This window comes from Mobula birostris, chromosome 15 (assembly GCF_030028105.1).
Source record: "Mobula birostris isolate sMobBir1 chromosome 15, sMobBir1.hap1, whole genome shotgun sequence".
Taxonomy (NCBI): domain Eukaryota; kingdom Metazoa; phylum Chordata; class Chondrichthyes; order Myliobatiformes; family Myliobatidae; genus Mobula; species Mobula birostris.
Window position 1 is genome coordinate 19083587 of NC_092384.1, and position 20065 is coordinate 19103651.

General features: G+C 40.6%; 1 protein-coding gene across 2 annotated transcripts in view; it reads right to left on the reverse strand.

The window, feature by feature from the left end:
- Window positions 1-1038: 1038 nt before the first annotated feature.
- gnao1a (guanine nucleotide binding protein (G protein), alpha activating activity polypeptide O, a) overlaps window positions 1039-20065 on the reverse strand; it is a 302144-nt gene continuing 283117 nt past the window's right edge. The window contains exons 7-8 of one of the 2 annotated variants that reach the window (XM_072279401.1): window positions 13411-13564; window positions 1039-3008 (exon numbers count right to left, since the gene is read on the reverse strand). In XM_072279401.1, coding sequence (XP_072135502.1) covers window positions 2821-3008; window positions 13411-13564 — 342 coding nt within the window. In that variant the 3' untranslated portion in view covers window positions 1039-2820. Of the gene's footprint in view, window positions 3009-13410; window positions 13565-15493; window positions 19589-20065 lie in introns of those variants that run through there. The other variant, XM_072279400.1, reaches the window with a different exon arrangement.

Here is a 20065-nt window from a genome sequence, read left to right on the forward strand (position 1 = left end):
ACTGAATGTAATGTGAGAGGGGATTCTAGGTAGATGACTTACAAGTGAAGTACGTTTGCTCCACACCTCTCCGTCTCTCGTGTGTGTTATTCATGGCCACCCGGCTTCCCAGCACCACAAACAGAACACCTTGACTATGGAATTAAGCTATCAATTCAGATTCACTTTGAAGTAGAGATCACTTTGTAACGACATCAAATACACCTAATGAACACAATCACAAAGCTGGTGTACCTCTACGTCCAAGTTCACTATCCCATCCCCTGCATGTTTTATTGAGGTAATAACAGTGACAATTAATTTCATTTGAGTTTAATAATTCTTTAGGCTACAAATGATCAAACATGACATGTACGTGGTGCTTCAAATATTTTACCAAGTAAAAGATTTCTCCAATATTAGCGAGACTCGTTAATAAAATTAGTGAAGGTCTCATATCAGCATTGACTTTGAACCCCGAAAACTAGCATCTACATGCAAGAATTGCTGGATTCCAAATTGGCTCTTATTTTAAATGGTCTAACCATTAGGTGCTTAAATGAGGATGTGTTTTAACACAAGAATGAGTTGAAATGTTAAATTGGATAAAAACCAGTGTGAGTGAAAACCCAATTCTTCACTGGCGGTAATCGAAGAGATCACTGAGACCTTTTTGCCTCACTTCCAATCTGTCAGGCACAAAAAGAAGACAAAGGCTCTGCTCTCCACTCTTGTTAAAAATTGGGTGGAGAGGATATCATACAATGTTGTTTGGTATGTTTGAAGTTTAGATGAAGCTGACTGTGGTTTATCTGAACTTATGATTGTCACTAATCACAACCAAACATCCCACAGGGGACAGAAGTTATGGGCAGCGCCATTCAGAGGGCGAGGTAATAGCTGCAGAACAGGCAACTCCCACGCATCTCAACGGAGTCAAAAACTGCACGGATGTACCAAGCACAATGAAAAACACAAACAGAAGGAACATTTGAACCAGAGGTTTGGAGACTGGGTGTTACTGACAAATTTCCTCTTTATTTAAGAGCTACACACGAATATTCCATCATCTGTAAAAGAGACTGGCCACGTTGAACAGACACCAGCAAGAAACGAATCAATAAATAAAGTAGAAACGCCTCCACCACGGACGGCCACCATTTTCCTACAAGCTGGTTCACTGTCAGCGTTTAAGGGTCACGCGTTATTCAGAGTGAGACAGTGGGGTGCAACTTTGTTTCAATTAAACTAGGAAATGACAAACAATATTGGTCATGAAAACTGTGGCTTTAATGTAAACACTACATTCGAGGTGTTTGCGTCACTAACATCCCACAGGAGAAAACACCATTCACTAAAAAGAAGAAATAGCAGCACAGAAGTTCACTGAGAAAGAAATAAAGCCTAACTTATATATTACACAGTATCATAGCAAATATTGTAAAATGGGGACATCTTTACTGCACCTACTTGGCCAGTGAGAGCTGTGCTTTTCTATACAAACCTGGAGGGTGAACAAATTTAATTATATTTTTAATCCCAATACAATTAGAACTAATAAGTCTAAACAGAGTTTCCTCGTTACTGTACAGTCGCTCTGTCACAAGGGACAGGACAGTCAGGGTCCATAATGCGTGCTGAAGGACTCCAGGCCTGGTAAAGACGTTGCAAATGCAGAACGTGGCTAAAGAGTAACTGAAGCAATGCTGAACCAGTATAATCCAAAACATTAATTTGGGTTAATTTATGCCAAGTGTGGTACACAATCTCTCAAATATCTGAAATTTAAAAAAAAAGGGGGGTGGGGCGTGGGGGGAAATGACCTTTCGAAGCTACAAAGCACAGGAAATGGATTCTTTTAAATAATTTATTATTTTAGCTTCTACTTTTAAAGACTGGGCTAAAACCAGATCTACAGCATTCTACTGAAACACACAACCGCCATTCAGTTTCCAGAAGGTTGAGTTGACCGTGTAGGAAGGCTGTGTCTCACAAAGGCCAAAGGTCATGCTATCTGCACATAAGGGCACCAGGATAGTCCATTATACAGTCTGCAGAAAGAGAGTCTGGGTGGGGGAACCTTCCCGTCACACAAAACACACAAGAGATTCTTCATGCACACTCTGAGGGGGAGGGAGGGTGAGATTATTTTTTGATCAGGTCACCAACTTGTCTAAGCCATTTTCACAAGCTCACCACAGGGAAAAGGTAAGATGAGGGATGGAGGGACAGGTTGGCACTGGTAAGGATAGTTAACGAAACAAAACAAAATAAAATATCTCTGGCAAGAGTAGACCTTCAAGCTTTTAGTAAACAGAAGCCCCTCTCCTCCCTCGGTCGGAGTGGAAAGCTCCAAGGCTGTTGCTGTGCTTAACTCAGGGCCGTTCCATTCCACCACGTGAAGAGGGAGGCTCAATGCAGCTGATATGGTGCTGTCCTGTGTGTCCTCAGGTTTCCTAACATATTAGTCAAAGAGCTGCCACAGAACTAAACACTGGAAACTCGGCCTTGTGCTTGGAAGGTAAAGTGGCAGGCAGATTCCAGAGCACAGTCAAGTGTTAAAAACAGGCAGACACTGTACCAGTAAAAGGGCTTGTCTTCCAGTGTTGATGGGAGGTGGTGGGGGATTTGGGTTTTTTTTTAAAAAGGTTTTTTGTAAAATTTATCTTAAAGTGAAGTAAGATGTTAACCGTATACAAGTTTGTGATAAGGCTGTGGGTTTCAGGAGTCTAGTTCTCTTGGCAGCTTATGATAACAACTAAAAAGAATTATATATGTTATGCCTTTATTTACCAACTTGCATTCAATAATCATCACCGAATTTGCCTCTAGACAGTAAAGTCAGTACAGGCCGCAGCCTCGGAGATTGTTGGCAATGATGATGTCGGTGACGGCATCGAAGACCACCTGGATATTGCCTGTATCTGTAGCGCAGGTCAAGTGGCAGTAGATCTCCTTATTGGGAGAGCGGTTCTTGCTCTCAAATTGTGCTTGAACGTAGGCTGCACCATCTTCGTAAGTGTTGGAGCCTAAAGACAAGGGTGGAATGGGAAGAGAAAAATCTTCAGTGCACAGAAAGGCACATGACACACTTCCTGACTTAAAATGAAAAACTGTTGGTAGACCTCGAACAGGAAAGTCCAATGCCTCTCCCTCCTGTCCTTTGCAGTGAATGAATCCACTATCTATGGTGAGGTCTGATCAGAGCACCAACCTACCTCAGTTCATCCCCCTCCAACATGTGCCCCACTGTTATGGCGGCCCTCTCTGGCATCCTGTTCCCTTAGTGAGACGTACACTGCTGCACCCGATCACTTCTTTTGACTATTCATTCGAGAACATATTGATGTCAACATCCAGTGCCCTACAGCAACTGTTACCGATTTCATCCAGCATCTGTACTGGCATTTAAATACCTCCCTGAACTTCTCTTGGTGATACCTGATGGTAGATAGCAGCTTGCAAAGAGATGTCTTAGTCAATGAAATCACAATTAGCCAAATTATGATCTTGAGAGCATTGGGCTGTTAGAAAAAAGCCCACCTGGTTCACTCATGGGGCTGGGAATCTGATCTCCTTACTTGTGTAGGCCGAATCTATGATGAACTTCTCTGCGGATCATCATTGAAGTGCCCCAATTAGATCCAAGAGTGGTTTGGTAGCTCCACCACTTACTACTTTACTGGAGATTGGATCAATGTTAACTCCAGAATGAATACACAACCATATCTGAGCAAGTGAGTTATCTCTGCAGTGCCATTAAAGGTGACCAGATCGTAAGTTAAGTGGCAATCTCAAGAGCTCTTTGATCAACCTCAGTGGAATGTTTGACCACTGGTCTATGATATTGGACCAGCGATGTAAGTGAATTAGGAGAGCAACCTATTTTATAGGTATTGGGGAATTGCATGAAGACTTTGAAACCTTGAATGACCAACCAGGGAAAATGGAGGAGCTTTATCAGTAGAACAGAATCTAGGCAGTATGAAGGGAAGTCAAAGACAGCATTAAAGCAAACGAGAGGGTATACGATAAACCCATAGAAGGGCAGTATGGTAGTGTAGTGGTTAGAACAATGCTTTATGAGCGATCAGGGTCCAATCCCTGCCACTGCCTGTAAGGAGTTTGTACGTTCACCCTGTGACTGCAAGCATTTTCTCCAGGTGCTTTGGTTTCCTCCCACAGTCCGAAGACCTACAGGCTGGTAGTTACTTGGTTGTTATAAATTGTCCTGTGATTGGGCTAGGACTGAATCGGAGGATTGCTGGGTGATGCGGGTGAAGGGCCTGTTTTGTACTGTATGTCAAAAATAAAAAAAGATTGGGAAAATTTAAATATCAAAAGATGCCAACTATAATAAGGAGAAAAAAGATGAAATGTGAAGGTAAGCTAGCCAATAATATAAAGGATATCAACATTTTTTTCAGGTACATAAAGATTTAAAGGGAGAGGCGTGAGTGGATACTGGACCACAGGAAAATGATGATGATGGGGTCAAAGAAACTGCAGACAAACTGAATATGTATAGTGGATTCCAGTTAATTGGGACACATTGGGACCAGTACATTTTGGCCCAATTAGCTGAAGTTTCATGGAGATAGTTAAAAGGTACAAAAAAAGACAAACTGAGTAACACATTATGCCAGAACAAATTCCAACATTACCAGTAGTATTACAATACTATAAAACAGTGTATTAGTTCCTAACAGTCTTGGTCGGGCGAATTCATCCAGTGTACACAATGAACAAAATCAGCACAGACACCGAGGGCAGATAATGAACTGTCTTCATACAACGCTATCGTTGATTGCGTACTCCAAATCTTCATTTTCATTGTACCATTCAAGGTGATGTCGATACCTTCAAATTCTTCATAGTTCCAAACTTGCTGAAGTAATGAAATTATTTCATTTTCACTTCTGGCATCCCTAAGCCTGAATGCTCAACACTGCAGTAAAGAAACAGTTCTGAATTGTCTTACTGCTTATTCCTCACAGTAACAAAATTCACTTCTTTTTGAACACAGACACATGCAACTGACGCTATTTAAAAACTGTTCGCTCTAAGCACAGAGTAGTGTCTACTGGCCACACAAGTGCATGCCACTGATGCTAGTTAGGACCTATTTGGCAACAGTCTTCTGTCCCAATTAAGAGGCATAGTGACTCAAAGAAACAAAGGGAATTTTCTCAATTAGTTTTTGTTCTTTAAGATTTATCCCAAATAAACAGCTGCCCCGATTAACCAGAATCCACTGTATTTTGTGTCAGTCTTCACTATGGAAGCATGCCAGAAATTCGAGTGTGTCAGGGAGCAGAAGTGAGTGTAGTTACCATTACTAGGGAGAATGTGTTTGTGAAGCTGAAAGGCCTGAAATAGATAAGGCACTTAGACCAGATGGGTTTTGAAAGAGTTAGCTGAAGAGATTGTGGAAGCATTAATAGTGATCCTTTAAGAATCACTAGATTCTGGAATGGTTCTGGAGGACTGGAAAATCACAAATGTCACTCCACCCTTTAAGAAGGGAGAAAGGCAAGAAAATTATAGGCCAGTTAGCCTGACCTCAGCGGTTAGCAAGATGTTAGAGTCCATTATTTTAAGGATGAGGTTTCAGTGTACTTGGCAGCACATGATAAAATAGACAAAAGTCTCTGAAGATGCTGGAAATCCAGAGCAACACACACAAAATGCTGGAGGAACTCAGCAGGTCAGGCAGCATTTATGGAAATGAATAAACAGTTGATGTTTTGGGCTGAAACTATTCTTCAGGACAGGAAAAGAAGGGAGAAGATGTCAGAATAAAAAGGTGGGAGGGAGGGGAAGGAGGACTAGCTGGAAGATGATAGACGTAGCCTGCCTGGTTTCCTTTAAGGTGAAATCTTACCTGACAAATCTGTTGGAGATCTTTAAGGAAATGACTAGCAGGATAGACAAAGGAGTCAGTGGATATTGGATTTTCAGGTAAGAGGGCCAAATCTGCATGTATGAGATTGCCAAACAAGAGAAGAGCCCTTAGTATTACAGAAAAGATACTAGCAAGGAGCGAAGATTGACAGCCTGGTAGAAGGCAGAGGTTGGGGATAAAGGAGGCCAGTGTGGGTCCACTACTTTTCACGTTTATGTCAATGACCTGGATGTTGAAGTTGATGGCTTTGTGGCCATATTTGCAAATGATGCAAAGATAGGTGGAAGAGTGTTAAGGAAGCAGGGATTCTGCAGGAGGACTTGGACAGATTTGGAGAAGGGGAAAGTAAATGCCAGACGGAATAGTGTCGGGATGTTTGTGGTCATGCACTTTGGTAGAGGAATAAAGGCATCCACTATTTTCTAAATGGGGAGGAAATTCAGAAATCAGAGTTGTAAGTCCTCATGCAGGACTCCCTAAAGGTTAAATTACAAGTCGGTAGTAAGGAAGGCAAATGCAATGTTAGCATTCATTTCAAGAGGACTAGAACATAAAAAACAAGGACACAATGCTGAGGCTTTATGAGGCTATGGTCAGATCATAGTATTGTGGGCAGTTTTTGCCCCCTTATCTCAGAAAGGTTATGCTGCCCCTGGAGAAAGTTCAGAGGAGGTACATGAGAATTATCCGAGGAATGAAAGGTTAATGTATGAGGAGATCTGATGGCTCTGCACCTGTACTTGTTGGAGTTTAGAAGAATGAGGGGGTATCTCATTGAAATTTACCAAATATTGAAAGGCCTATACAGAATGGACATAGAAGCAATGTTTCCTATAGTGGGAGAGTCTAGGACCAGAGAGGGTGCAGTTTCAGAATACAAGGATGTGCCTTTACAGCAGAGATGAAGAGTAATTTCCTTTGCAAGAGGGTGGTGAATCTGTGGAATTCATTGCCACAGATGGCTGTGGAGGCCAACTTATTGGGTATATTTAAAGTGAAGGTTGATAGGTTTTTGAGTTGTAATAGCATCAAAGGTTTTGGGGAGAAGACAGGAAAATGTAGTTGAAAAAGAAAATCAATTAGCCATGTTTGAATGGTGCAGCAGACTTGATAGGCCAAATGGCTTAATTCTGCTCCTACCGTCTTATGGTCTTATGACTGTCCTTTAGCAGAGTGGTCAATTCACTGCTGAGCAGCCTCATCTGAAGAAGAGAACTAGAAAATATGTTTGTTGAACAATTTCGCTCCATGGTTGGGTGAGGTGGAAATGCAAGGATATAACTGGAAATTATTGTAATAAGGAGGAGCTAAAATGAAAAAAAAACTGCAGATGATAGAAACCTGAAATAAAATCCAGAACTGTTGAGGATGCTCAGTCAGGCAGTAGTGGTGGAGAGAGAATCAGAGTTAATTTTTCAAGTTGATGAACTTTCATCAGAACTGAAAATGTATATAAAAATTATTTCTCCACAGATGCTGCCTATTGAATATTTCTTGCACTTTCTGTAATAATGAAGCATGTTTGACTGACATTGAGAATATATTCCAAACAGTTGTTTTGTGATTCTGACTCCAAAGTACAGTAGGTTTCTTAGAATGAGCAGTCCTAGGCATTGAAACTTGTCAATATAGCATCTATACAAATTAGTTTAATCAACGTTCAGTAAAATCTGCTCAAGCCCAGGTCTTACTGCTTCTTTACACAAGCTGCTGTATATTTTCTTCCGGTTAATTGGTGTGCTGAACATCAAATATCAGAAATACTTTTCTTGTTTCCAGTTAAGCCAACTGATGCTGTCTACAGCAGCTATAACATAGTGCAAAGAAGTTAGGCAGCATAAGATGAATGTGCTCCAGAATTATTGACATACTTCTGAAACCAGGAAGAACCACAGAGTCAAACTTTGTTCCACTACTTTCCTCCCTATGGATTTAATTTATACCTTTAATGTACACAATTCTAATGGGACAGACTACAGCAGGAAGTTACTTTTCAGAGCCAATGCATGACACCATAATATTCTGTCTTTGGCCAAAGTCTCCTGAACAATTGTATTGATCTGTAGTGATGCCCAGGGTATAGGAAACGTTCTCTAAGATAACTTCTGATCAATTCCAAAGATATTTCCTGAATCTTCATCATCTTAAACCTCATAACCTTTTAAAATTCAAAACTAAAATTTATTATTAGAATAATACACATCAGCACATTCAACCCTGAGATTCTTTTTCTGCGGGCATACTTAGCAAATCTATAGAACAGTAACTATAAGTAGGATTTGTAAACTGTAGACATCAGGAACTGTAAACCCTAAACAAACTGTTCAAATGCAGATAATAAATAAATAGCAATAAAGAACGAGCATGAAGTAACAAGACAACAGAGTCGTTAAATGAGTGCAGCTACCCTCTTTTGTACCTCTTTTTACAATGAAGATGGCTTGAAACACCCCAAATATCAAAGTGCAGCGCTTTCAGCTGGGATGCTAGTCACGAAGATGGTCATCAGTACAGATATGCACGTACTACGTATCTAGATACAATTTAAAGTGCACACACAAAGGCACATACACACAAAGAATACAATTGCATTGGCAGTCCTACTTTCTTCGAAGTTTGCAAACAATCAGCAAGTCATCTAAAACTTTGACAAACTTTGATAGCTGTGTGGTGGATAGTACATAGACAGGTTGCACCATGGCCTGGTATGGAAACCCCAATGCCCTTGAATGGAAAAGCCTACAAAAAGTAGCGGATATAGCCCTGCGCATCACGGGTAAATCCCTCCCCAACATAGAGCACATCTACATGGGGCGCTGTCGCAGGAAAGCAGCATCCATCATCAAGGACCCTTACTGTCCAGCCCATGCTCTCTTTTCACTGCTGTGATCAAGAAGGAGGCACAGGAGCCTCTGGACCCACATCACCAGGTTAAGGAACAGTTATTACCCCTCGATCATCACGCTGTTTAACCAGAGCGGATAACTTCACTCACTGAACTGTTCCCTCAACTTATGTAATCACCCTCAAGAACTTTTTTATCTCATGTTTTTGATATTTATTGCTTATTTTTTATTCTTTTTCTATTTCTTTTTATTTACTGTGAATGCCTGCAGGAAAATCTAACTCAGGGTTATAAATGATGGCATACATGCACTTTGATGATAAATTTACTTTGAACTTTTGATCCTGACACCAAAGAATCAGACAATTCATTTATCACCAGCACAGATGACTGTTTACTGCGGCAGTGGGCAGCCTTAAGAGCAGGAGATCATAGTTTCAGAGCTCCCTCATGGCATGTGAGGTTCACATTCAGCAGGGAAGATCTGAGGGAATGATGGTGCTTTGTGGAGGTGCTGTCTTTTGGATCAGAATTAAAGAGAATTTCTTCTGCTCTTTAGGATGAATGTGAAATATCTCATGACACAACCATTAAGAGCGTGAGTTCTTCGAGCTCAACCAATATCGTGAAATCTGATGTTAGTATTGTAACCGGAATCATTAACTCTCCACAGATACTACCTGATCTGGTGAATGTTTTTTAATTTTATTTCAGATTTGCAGCTTCTGCATTTTTTTTGAATAATAAGTAGATCATTATCAGATTACTGTCTGTGAAAGCTTGCTGCATGCAACCTTTATACTTTAAAAATATCTCAATAGATGGGGACATGCTCAGGTTATGAAGCTGTATTTTTCAACATCTTCACAGGAAACCCCAGTCCTGGTGGTACCTGGGAATGGCATGTTCTGGAAAATGAATGGGAGGGGCACTTGGGAAATTTAAAAATGATTCAGACCACTCTTTCCAACTTACACAGATAAATGCCCACAAACAACAGGAATTCTGCAGATGCTGGAAACTCAAGCAACACACATCAAAGTTGCTGGTGAACGCAGCAGGCCAGGCAGCATCTCTAGGAAGAGGTACAGTCAACGTATATGCCCCACCTCCCCCTCGTACCCCATCCGTTATTTATCTTTATAATGCCCCACCTCCCGCTCGTACCCCATCCGTTATTTATTTTTATAAATGCCCCACCTCCCGCTCGTACCCCATCCGTTATTTATTTTTATAAATGCCCCACCTCCCCCTCGTACCCCATCTGTTATTTATTTTTATACACACATTCTTTCTCTCACTCTCCTTTTTCTTCCTCTGTCCCTCTGACTATTCCCCTTGCCCATCCTCTGGGTTCCACCCCCCCCCTTTTCTTTCTCCCCAGGCCTCCTGTCCCATGATCCTCTCATATCCCCCTTGCCAATCACCTGTCCAGCTCTTGGCTCCATCCCTCCCCCTCCTGTCTTCTCCTATCATTTTGAATCTTCTCCTCCTCATCCCACTTTCAAACCTCTTACTAACTCTTCCTTCAATTAGTCCTGACGAAGGGTCTCGGCCTGAAACGTCGACTGTATCTCTTCCTAGAGATGCTGCCTGGCCTGCTGCGTTCACCAGCAACTTTGATATGTGTTGCCAGATAAATGCCCTCAGTGTTGTTCATTAATCACATTTATTGCCTTTAATCCTACCTGACCTTGGAATACCTGTTGCAGGAGAACTCAAGCTTGACAATGAGCTGGCAGCATTTGCTACTCACAAGTGCACAAGGGGGTAAGCAAGAAGCCAGGAGAAATGCAAAGCAGGTTGCCCCCCTCCCCGAGTCTTCTATTTTCACAGGGTCCTGCAAGAGCTGTGTGTGTAGAGGTAAATCGAACCACATCAGTATAATCTCAAAGGTTGATCCCTGTCCCTTTTATCAGTTGCTGCTGCTGCGACCATCACTCTGAAGACGTTCTATGGCAGTGATCTTGAGGAAGGCATACTCCCCTGCTTCCCCCTTCCAAATGCCCTCACTCAGTTAAACCACAGTCAGACGTATATGTGACACTGGTACACTATCAGCCAGCTAAATACACGCCCATTGTGTTAATGGTAGCTGGTTGCTAAGAGCAATCCAAATGTTTGACTGTCCAGCACTCTTCCACACTCTCACATCCTTCAGTGCTTTATCGAATTTCCCTTAAAAGATGAACTAGTAACTGCCTCAACTACTTCCTGCGACAAAGGATTCCAGCGATTCTGTATTCTAAGATACACTACGTCCCAGTATAAGGGTGCAAGAATTCAGAGCACAATGGGCCTATCAGCCTCTTTGGCCTGTTCCACCATTCAACTACGTTGTGACCAATCGGATCTTGGCCTCGGCTCCATTTTCCTACCTGTTCCCCACAACTTTCGACAAACTACAGGCCAGAAATCTTCATGACATTAAAAATTGATGGCTTCTCATCAATCAGTTCTTAACCGTGAAAATTCATCTCACCTTTCTATTAAAACATTCATAATTTTTCAACAGTGAATTTTCCTTAGCAATCTTCTTGCTTAATCAGAGAATGTTGAGATTTTAGAAGACAGAAAAGCAGAATTATGTCATTTGGCTCATTGAGAGTGCTCCACCATTTGATCATGGAGGATTCATTATCCTTTTCAACCTCATTCTCTTGCCTTCTCCCCATAACCTTTCACACCCTTACTAATTAAGTGCCTTCTACATATACCAATGACTTGGCCTCCACAACTGCCTGTGGCAGTGAGTTCCACGGATTCACCACTCTTTGGCTAAAGAAATTCCTCCTAATCTCTGTTGGAAAGGGACATCCTTCTAATCCAAGACAGTGCCCTCTGGTTCTAGACTTATCCACTAATGGGAACATCCTCTCCACCTCCACTGTATTGAGGCCTTTCAATATTCAGTAGGTTCAGGGAGATCCCCAGGTATTTTTCTAAACGCCAGCGAGTCCTTTTAGCTAAGCCTATCATCTATGGATCAGAAAGAACTCATCAGCTGCCCATCGGTTACATCACATCCACCTTTCTCCTCTCTGAATCTCACTCATTGACTTCTTATATCCTTTTGATCATCAGTTTTCAATGAATGTTTCTTCATTTCCTCCTCCACTACAAGACACAATTTTACTCATGCCTCCTTCATGACACTTTATTTTAAAACATCCTGAAAATGTACTCCTTCTGTCTATATAGCCATTTTCCATTACTTTTTCATTTCAACCACTCCTTCACACCATTTAGTCAATCTTATAATCTCCTGACTATATTCCTCACAGTTTTATATTGTTCTTACTTTACCCTGTGCTTTTTTAGATTTAATCTCTGGTGTAAGCATTCTTTTTCTGCTTTTTAGGAGTACTAGTTCCATGTTGTGTGATGTGTAATACTGGTTCCAAAAACACAAGGCCTCTTAGCAACATCACTGAAGTGGCCATAGGTGCCTGTAAGGTTGAGCTGCTGTAGAGATGGTCAGGTTACCATATCGAGACAGACGCGGGTGACTGTTGGACTGACCGCTGCCTGCTCAACCAACATCAATACGGTCAGATGTAAAGAATTAAGCATATATTCACTTACTGTGTGCGCAGGTGGATATGCTTTTGGAATCAAGAAAATGTGAGCACAACTGGAGATATGCAAATGTACACACATATCCAGATGCTTACATAAATGCAGACATATGCAGATGTGCAGTTTAGTATAAGTGAAAAATGTGCACGTACACACTTGTATGATGAAACAGACAGACAGACACACACACACACACACACACACACACACACCCACCCCACAAAGATACAGAAATATGACCAAATAAGGACATGCGCAGGAAAGCATGGGTATACAATGACACCAACAAATTGTGACCCGATTGCAATTCATTATACAGTTCTGTTCAAAAGTGAATTCTTCATCAGGTATGGCCTGAACTGGGGAGAATTTCCCCCCTTTCTATTTTCATATTTTGCTGTCTAACATGCATGGGAACACCAGCAGACATTTCGCGAATCCTCCACTGCTTTTATTCCATTGGCATCTCTGAGTCTTTCAACTTGTGGTATTCTGAAGTTTAGTGGAAGTATAAAATGATTAAGGCACGAGGACATCTGCAGATGCTGGAAATTCAAGCAACACACACAGAAAGTGCTGGTGAACACAGCAGCATTTTTTATGAAATGATTAAGTCTCAGTTTTCATTACCATTCAACCTTACATGAATACAGCCAAATGAAACAGTGTTCAATTGTTGGCAGCCTGTTTTACATTCCCCCTACCTTTCCAGTTCTGTAGATGAGTCCTAAGATGGAATTCTGGTTGGTTGTCATCCGTCTTTTTCAAAGTGAAAGCTTCCTCAAATTCTTTGAATATATGGTAGGATCAGCAAAACCCTCCTTACTAATCCAAAAACAGAACCTACACTCTCCATCCCTCCACTCCACCCTGCCACTCCAATGTATTGTCACACAGACATTGGTAGTTAGCAGACCAGAGACTTCTGAGGACATTGATTCCTCAAACATGACAGAGAAGAGGGTTAGTACTTTTGAAAATAGGGAATGTCATTCATTATTCATTAGACAGGATCAGAATGAATGCATAAACATGCACACAGCGAGTCAAATACTGCTAGAGAGATTAAAGAAGAGAAGATTCATTTCAGTAAAACTCCTACCTGTGTACTCAGGGAAACAGATTGTGAGAGGTGACTTCTTAATCTTCTCACCGAACAAATCTTTCTTGTTGAGGAAAAGAATAATGGAGGTGTCGATGAAGAACTTATTATTACAGATGGAATCAAACAGCATAAGAGACTCGTGCATGCGGTTCTGCAGCAAGGGAAAGGGAGAGAAGATAAAGAGAGAAAGGCGGATTCGTTAGCATCAGGAAAGGGAAGTCATATGAATGTGAGTGGTTAATAAAATGAGCCAAAAAGATGTTAGATACAGATAAGCATTCAAACAAGCTCAATTGAATGTTTAGCAGGAGAGACATTTTGCACACGCACGTGCACATGCACTCACATACAGTATACACACACACGCACACAGCACCTAAAACTTTCAGTCTTCTCTTGTTGCCTATTGTAGAAACACATGAATTTAACGTCTGTGGACCGAAATATAATCCTTACCTAAATTTATACTTGTTCGCTCTTTTTTAATTTACAAAATTAACCATCCCAGGTTAAAACATCATATGATCAAATGAAAGGGGGAGATTGAGAACAGAGATCATGGCAGCTACTAAATTTGCTGTATAACTACCATTTGGCTTGTCACATCTTGACAATACATATATTCCCTTGTTCTACCCATCCCTTCCAAACGTTCCCTGCAAATGAACTCTAACTTATTTTCTGTCTTCCCAGTTCTGTTGAAAGATCTCAGACCTGAAATATTAACTCTGTTTCTCTTTCCACAGATGCTGACTGATCGGCTTTCTAGCATTCTTTGTTTTTATTTCAGCTTTCCAGCAACTGCAATATTTTTAAAAATTTCATTGACAATGCAGTGCTTCAGATTTTGCTTAGAAGTTTCCAGTTTCCCCTTTTACATGATAGTTGGCCTTTATTTTAAGGTTTGATAGCATTTTGCTCAATAGCCAGGACTTCTAAATTGGCAGATTAGCCAGGAGATCAGTTGGCCTGCATAGATTTAAGCCTAAAGCATGCAACCCAATTATCAAACTTCCTTCTATTAGGAAGCCTGCCTTGGGCACAATGGTCTTGGAGTGAAACATCTGAAATTTGGATACTGTGGCAACATATAGTCAAACAGTGAGGAGGAAAGCTACAACATTCTCTATCGAGCAAGCAGATTTAATAAGGACTGTGCCAGATTAAATGCTCTGCCCTTTCCCCAACTACTGTTCAATAATTCCAAAAGCTGTAGGAGATGACCTTGCATTCACAGAGAACAAACTCTTGTTGTTTTCTGGAGTATCATCACATCTGCAATGTAATAAACTTTAGTAAATACAATTAACAATCTAGTTGCAATTAACAATCTGGTAGAAACAGCAAAGGTTTCAGTTTCATTCAATGAATACAGACAAACCAATTGGACTAATCAGCCATCCACTGAAAAATCCTTTCATGTATAATGAGGTGTAAAACATAATTTAGAAGAGAAGATAGTTCTATTGTGCTGTACATGTCTACCCCATATATATCACAAGAATAATATTTAACTGAGTGTCATCACTGTTTGGGATATCAAATATCAGACTAGTTCCTTGAATGCCAGACACGACTATTCTCTCAAGTTACACTGACTGTACAACTGCATTCAGTTAGAAGGTAGCAACATTGTAAAAGATCAGGTAAGGAAGGGGAAGAAAAGAAAGCCAAGTAAAATAGTGCCTTTGTTGAGAAAGAATCAATGAAATCTGCAGGTTTGTATATGCAAACAAGAGATGACAGTCAAAATATCCCATTTGAGTTAGTAATGATGGCTGGTCATTAGTAGGCGCAAATGTAATCAAATCAAGCTCCATTACAAGATACTCAGAAGCTATCCAGAGTCCAAAATTACTTCACTAATTGAGTTCCCTGAAAATTAGAGGAGCAAGTCCAAATGGGTCTCTCACCTCAGAATCACAGGTCTGAAGGACTTAAAAATTCAGCAACATTAGTCCAGACACAGAAAGGAGACAAACGCGTATATTAGGACACAGCTGGCACTTTATTGACATCTTACTAATAAATACATTAACAACATAAATAAATAACAATACAAGCTAATTTACAATCAGATGAATACTTTGTTATGAAATTATTAGAAGTACAATGTCATTTATGTGTAATTAGCAATAAAGTACCAGTTTAGCCTAAGCAGTCGCTTGAACCATGTTATGGTTCCTCATCCCACAGAGAGATGACCAAGAGATTGGCACATACTGTAAGAGTGAGGATCTCATTACAGTCAGGTTCTGGATAAAGATTCACTCTTGTGCTCCTCAAGCTTCACTTACCTGAAATGGTACATTCCAAAATGTTATTGTACTGGATTACTAGATGTCACCCAGTTTATGGTTAATACTGTGGAATGGGATACCATTGTGTTATAAGGTTAATGGACAAGTTTTGATGGTAAATGAGCAAAACTGGCTTTCAGAACCTTTACAGCAACTGGCAGACCCATGTACATTGTTCAAAGTCGGTGGATGGCCAAGAAGATTTATACTGCAGCAATATTGACATCTAATTAATGGCATCAGTTAACTCAACAACTTTACAGGACAGGGCATGTCCCATAACACATTTATAAAAACGGCCATGGCATACAGCAACACCCAATGTTCTTGAACTACCAATATCTGTTCTGTCTCTAGTTAATCGACAGTGCACGACTCACTACCGCTAAGCAATTTCCATCACTGTCCTCGCTCAAGACAGAATCTGAATCAGTACCTCCCAATCCTATATTATGGCATCGCTCATTTACATTATAAGCCACAGACATTGTCCTTCAGTGAAAAGCTGAGGTAAATGAACTGCATTACATTCTGAGCACTAACCATATCCCACTATGTCCCAGGTTTCCATGGATAGGTTGATGAGCTTTTTGCATCTGTCACTGAGGGGTTGGGCAGAGCAATGGGAAAATAATATAAATGATTTTTACATTAAGTATCATTTCGATAGGTCCAAAGTAATTGAGGATAATCAGGATGAATTTTCTCAGGGAATTTGTGTCAAAGCAAGTTGCATGAATTTTCTGAGGGGGCAATCAAGGAGGGTCATTGACCAGAAAGTAGACACGTTAACTCTACTTCACCCTCCACAGAAGTTGCCAATCTTGCGGCATGTTTTGCAGCTTTTTTGTTATCATTATGATGTACTTATTCTAGTTTGAATGGATCTTGACAAAATCCCTCCATGGCAAACTAATTGGAAAAGCAGTCTGATGGAATCTAAACTAAAATACCAATTTGGGTATAAAATTGGCCCAGTGGCTGGAAATAAATATCACAGGAATTTTAATGACTGGATAGGCATTTTCATCGGGGTTTGAAAATAGATCCCTTGCTTTTTGAGATTTAATTAAGGATTTAGACAAGAACAGGGACACAAGAGACTTTTAGACTGGAGGAGGTAAAAAGGGCTTATGACAAATAGCATGCGGCTGATACTGCTGAGAGTGTCAGAAGAACATTGAAAAGGCACAGTTGAAAGTGGAAAGGGTTTTAGGAAAACAAAGCAAGGGCCTGAAAAGTATTTTAAAATAAATCAAAGATAGCTGAAAATTCATTTATATAAGAACAAAGATAAGGAGGTTAATTCAGAAAAGAGTGAGAAGAAGATAATAGACATGTGGTTTACAGCAAGGAGAAAAATCAACAACTGCAGGAAGTTCTTTGCCAAGGGGTCAGGCGAGCAGAAAAGTATCAAAGAAATGATAACATAGGCAATTATAATACAATACTTTTGGGTGGGACACAAAACAAAATGAATGCCCAATAACTGGTAGGACAGAGCAATAGAGACACCTTTGACTGCATGTCTTAGTTACTCAGTGCTTTGTCCTTTCACTGAGTAAAACAGTGAAAACAGGCATTTGTCACCTCTTGCTGAAAATTTGGGTAGAGTCCTGTTAATCCTTAAAAGAATCAGATTGTGTTTCAGCTGTTCCAAGAAAAACAAGAAAGCTAATTCCAAACCTATCTATCCCCGGACAACCAATAGCCCAATGTAACCAGCATGTGAACCAGTTTATGGTTTTGGAGTTACAGTATTCCAGAAATATGGATACCCATTCTGTGCTCGAGGAGAGAGGGGAACACTGCAGAAAAACTCAAGCTTAATAACAAATCTCCCAAAACAGCTTCCTTTGAAAGGACAAACACGAAGTAACTAAGACAAAAATAAAGTTATCTTACTTTAGAGCTGTTAAATAATTTTGATTTAGGTCATCTTTGCATTAATTTTTCAGCTTTTAATGTACTTTACAACTTCTAGAATATATTATGACTTATAAGTAAAGAAGTACCAAGACTGGATCTTCTCTCACATCCAGAAGAAAGCACACTATTTACAGTTAGAATTGTGAAGTATTTAAAAGAATTAAGATTTTGACAATTTGGCAGCTTAATTAGCTTGCAGAAAATAACCCACATGTTTCTTTAAGAGTGGGTGTAAGGACAGTGGACTCAAATGCCTGTCATTGTGATTCTCATGAATGTTCTTCAAGCAGGCTTCAATATTAACAATTGATCGACCGTGACAGGTACAATAAATATTGACAAATACTGGACCTCTAGAGTTGCTACTGTAATTGTGGAAAACCCAAGGAAGGCAGACTGATGGGTGTATTTACGCATAGCCCCAGTACGGATTGGCTTTGTTTTGATGAACCATAGAAGTTCCAGTTCTGACCCTAAAACACAGGTGCACATGCGACAGATGCTGTGGCTTCTCATAAATCAGAAAGACAACCAGCTAACACAGATCCACACAGGTCAGATAACAAAGGTCCTCGTGATCTAGAGAACACACACCCAGTCATCTTTGTTTTGACAAAGCCCAAGCTCCAGCATTCCTTGAGCAATATCTGCCTGACTAAACTTCCATTTCCGTTTTAGCAGCCGCAGTAAGAAAACTGAAATAAAACCACTTCTCTATCAACTGAAAAGCAACATAATATAAGCTTTCAAGTTCTGAAATATGCATTTTAAAATAAATAACCTGATGAACTTTTCAGGTAAAGTGAATGAAGGAATAAATGTAGATAAACTGAAAATACAATGAGAAAATGAAGAGAGAGAAGCAATCAAAACCTACGGCGAAGGAAAGTGCACAAGGATGTATTGTGCGTATGTGCGTGCGTGTGCATGTGTGTGTGTGTGTGTGTGTGTGTGTGTGTGTGTGAGTGTGTGTGTGTGTGAGTGTGTGAGTGTGTGAGTGAGTGTGTGTGTGTGTATGTATGTATGTGTATGTGTGAGTGAGTGTGTGTGTGTGTGTGTGTATGTGTGTGTGTGTGAGTGTGTGTGTGTGTGTGTGTGTGTGAGTGTGTGTGTGTATGTGAGTGAGTGTGTGTGTGTATGTATGTATGTGTATGTGTGAGTGAGTGTGTGTATGTGTGTGTGTGTGAGTGTGTGTGTGTGTGAATGTGTGTGTGTGAGTGTGTATGTGTGTGTGTGTATATACGTATGTGTATGTGTGAGTGAGTGTGTGTGTGTGAGTGTGACTGTGTGTGTGTGTGTGTGTGTGTGTGTGTGTGTGTGTGTGTGTGTGTGTGTCCACATATTGGAGCCAGGTGTGTATACATCTTCTTGTACAAATATATTATAGACATTGTGAATGGTTACATATGAAGAAATGGGCCAACACCACTGAGCAAGCATTAGATGGCACTGAAGGTAAGCACCAACTAAGATGAGAGGCCTCCGTCCCAGGGTCCTCCCACTTAGAAACCTGGTGGTCTTGTGAGTTATACCACTGCTAAGGCACTGAAAGGCACCTAAAGCATCAATGCAAAAGTGGCAGTATAACTGTGCCCTAACGATTATGTAGCCTGTATCTGTCTTGCTAGCTCGAGTGTGCATGCCAATTGATGATAAAACCTGTTCAATTCCGCTCTTTCCAAAAGCTGCACAATAAGCTGTTCTCTTCACTTCTACAGTAAAACCAGTGGTAGATTGATCTCACAGCATCTGATGATTCTAGTACAGGCCACACCCTCGCAGATTGTTAGCAATAATCACATCGGTTACTGCATCAAAAACAAACTGGATATTATTGGTGTCGGTGGCACAGGTGATGTGCGTGTAGATCTCTTTATTCACTGACTTGTTCTTGCTCTCATATTCGGCCTGAATACAAGCAACAGCTTCAGCAAACACGCTAGGGCCTGAAAGAAAGAGAGAGAAACAGAGGGAATAAAAAGCATCAGCAACATTGACATTTTTTCTTAATCTGGACAGTACTATCTTCTGATGCCAAACATCAGCCTCTCAGATCAATTTGCAGGCTTAAAACAGAATTAATATCATAGAACATAGAACACTACAGGCGACTTGCCCACAATGTTGTGCCGACCTTTTAACCCACTCTAAGATCTATCTAATCCTTCCCTCCTACAGAGCCCTCCATTTATTTTATCATCCATGTGCCAAGCGAAGAGTTTCTTAAATGGCCCCTAATGTATCTGGCTCTGCCACCACCCCTGGCAGGGCACTCCACACACCCATCAAAAGTTAAATATCTGACATCCCCCTATACACTCATCCAAGTACTTTAAAATTATGACCCCTGGTATTAGCCATTTCTACCGGGTAAGAAGTCTCCGGCTATCCACTTGATCTATGCCCTATCATCTTGTACCGTT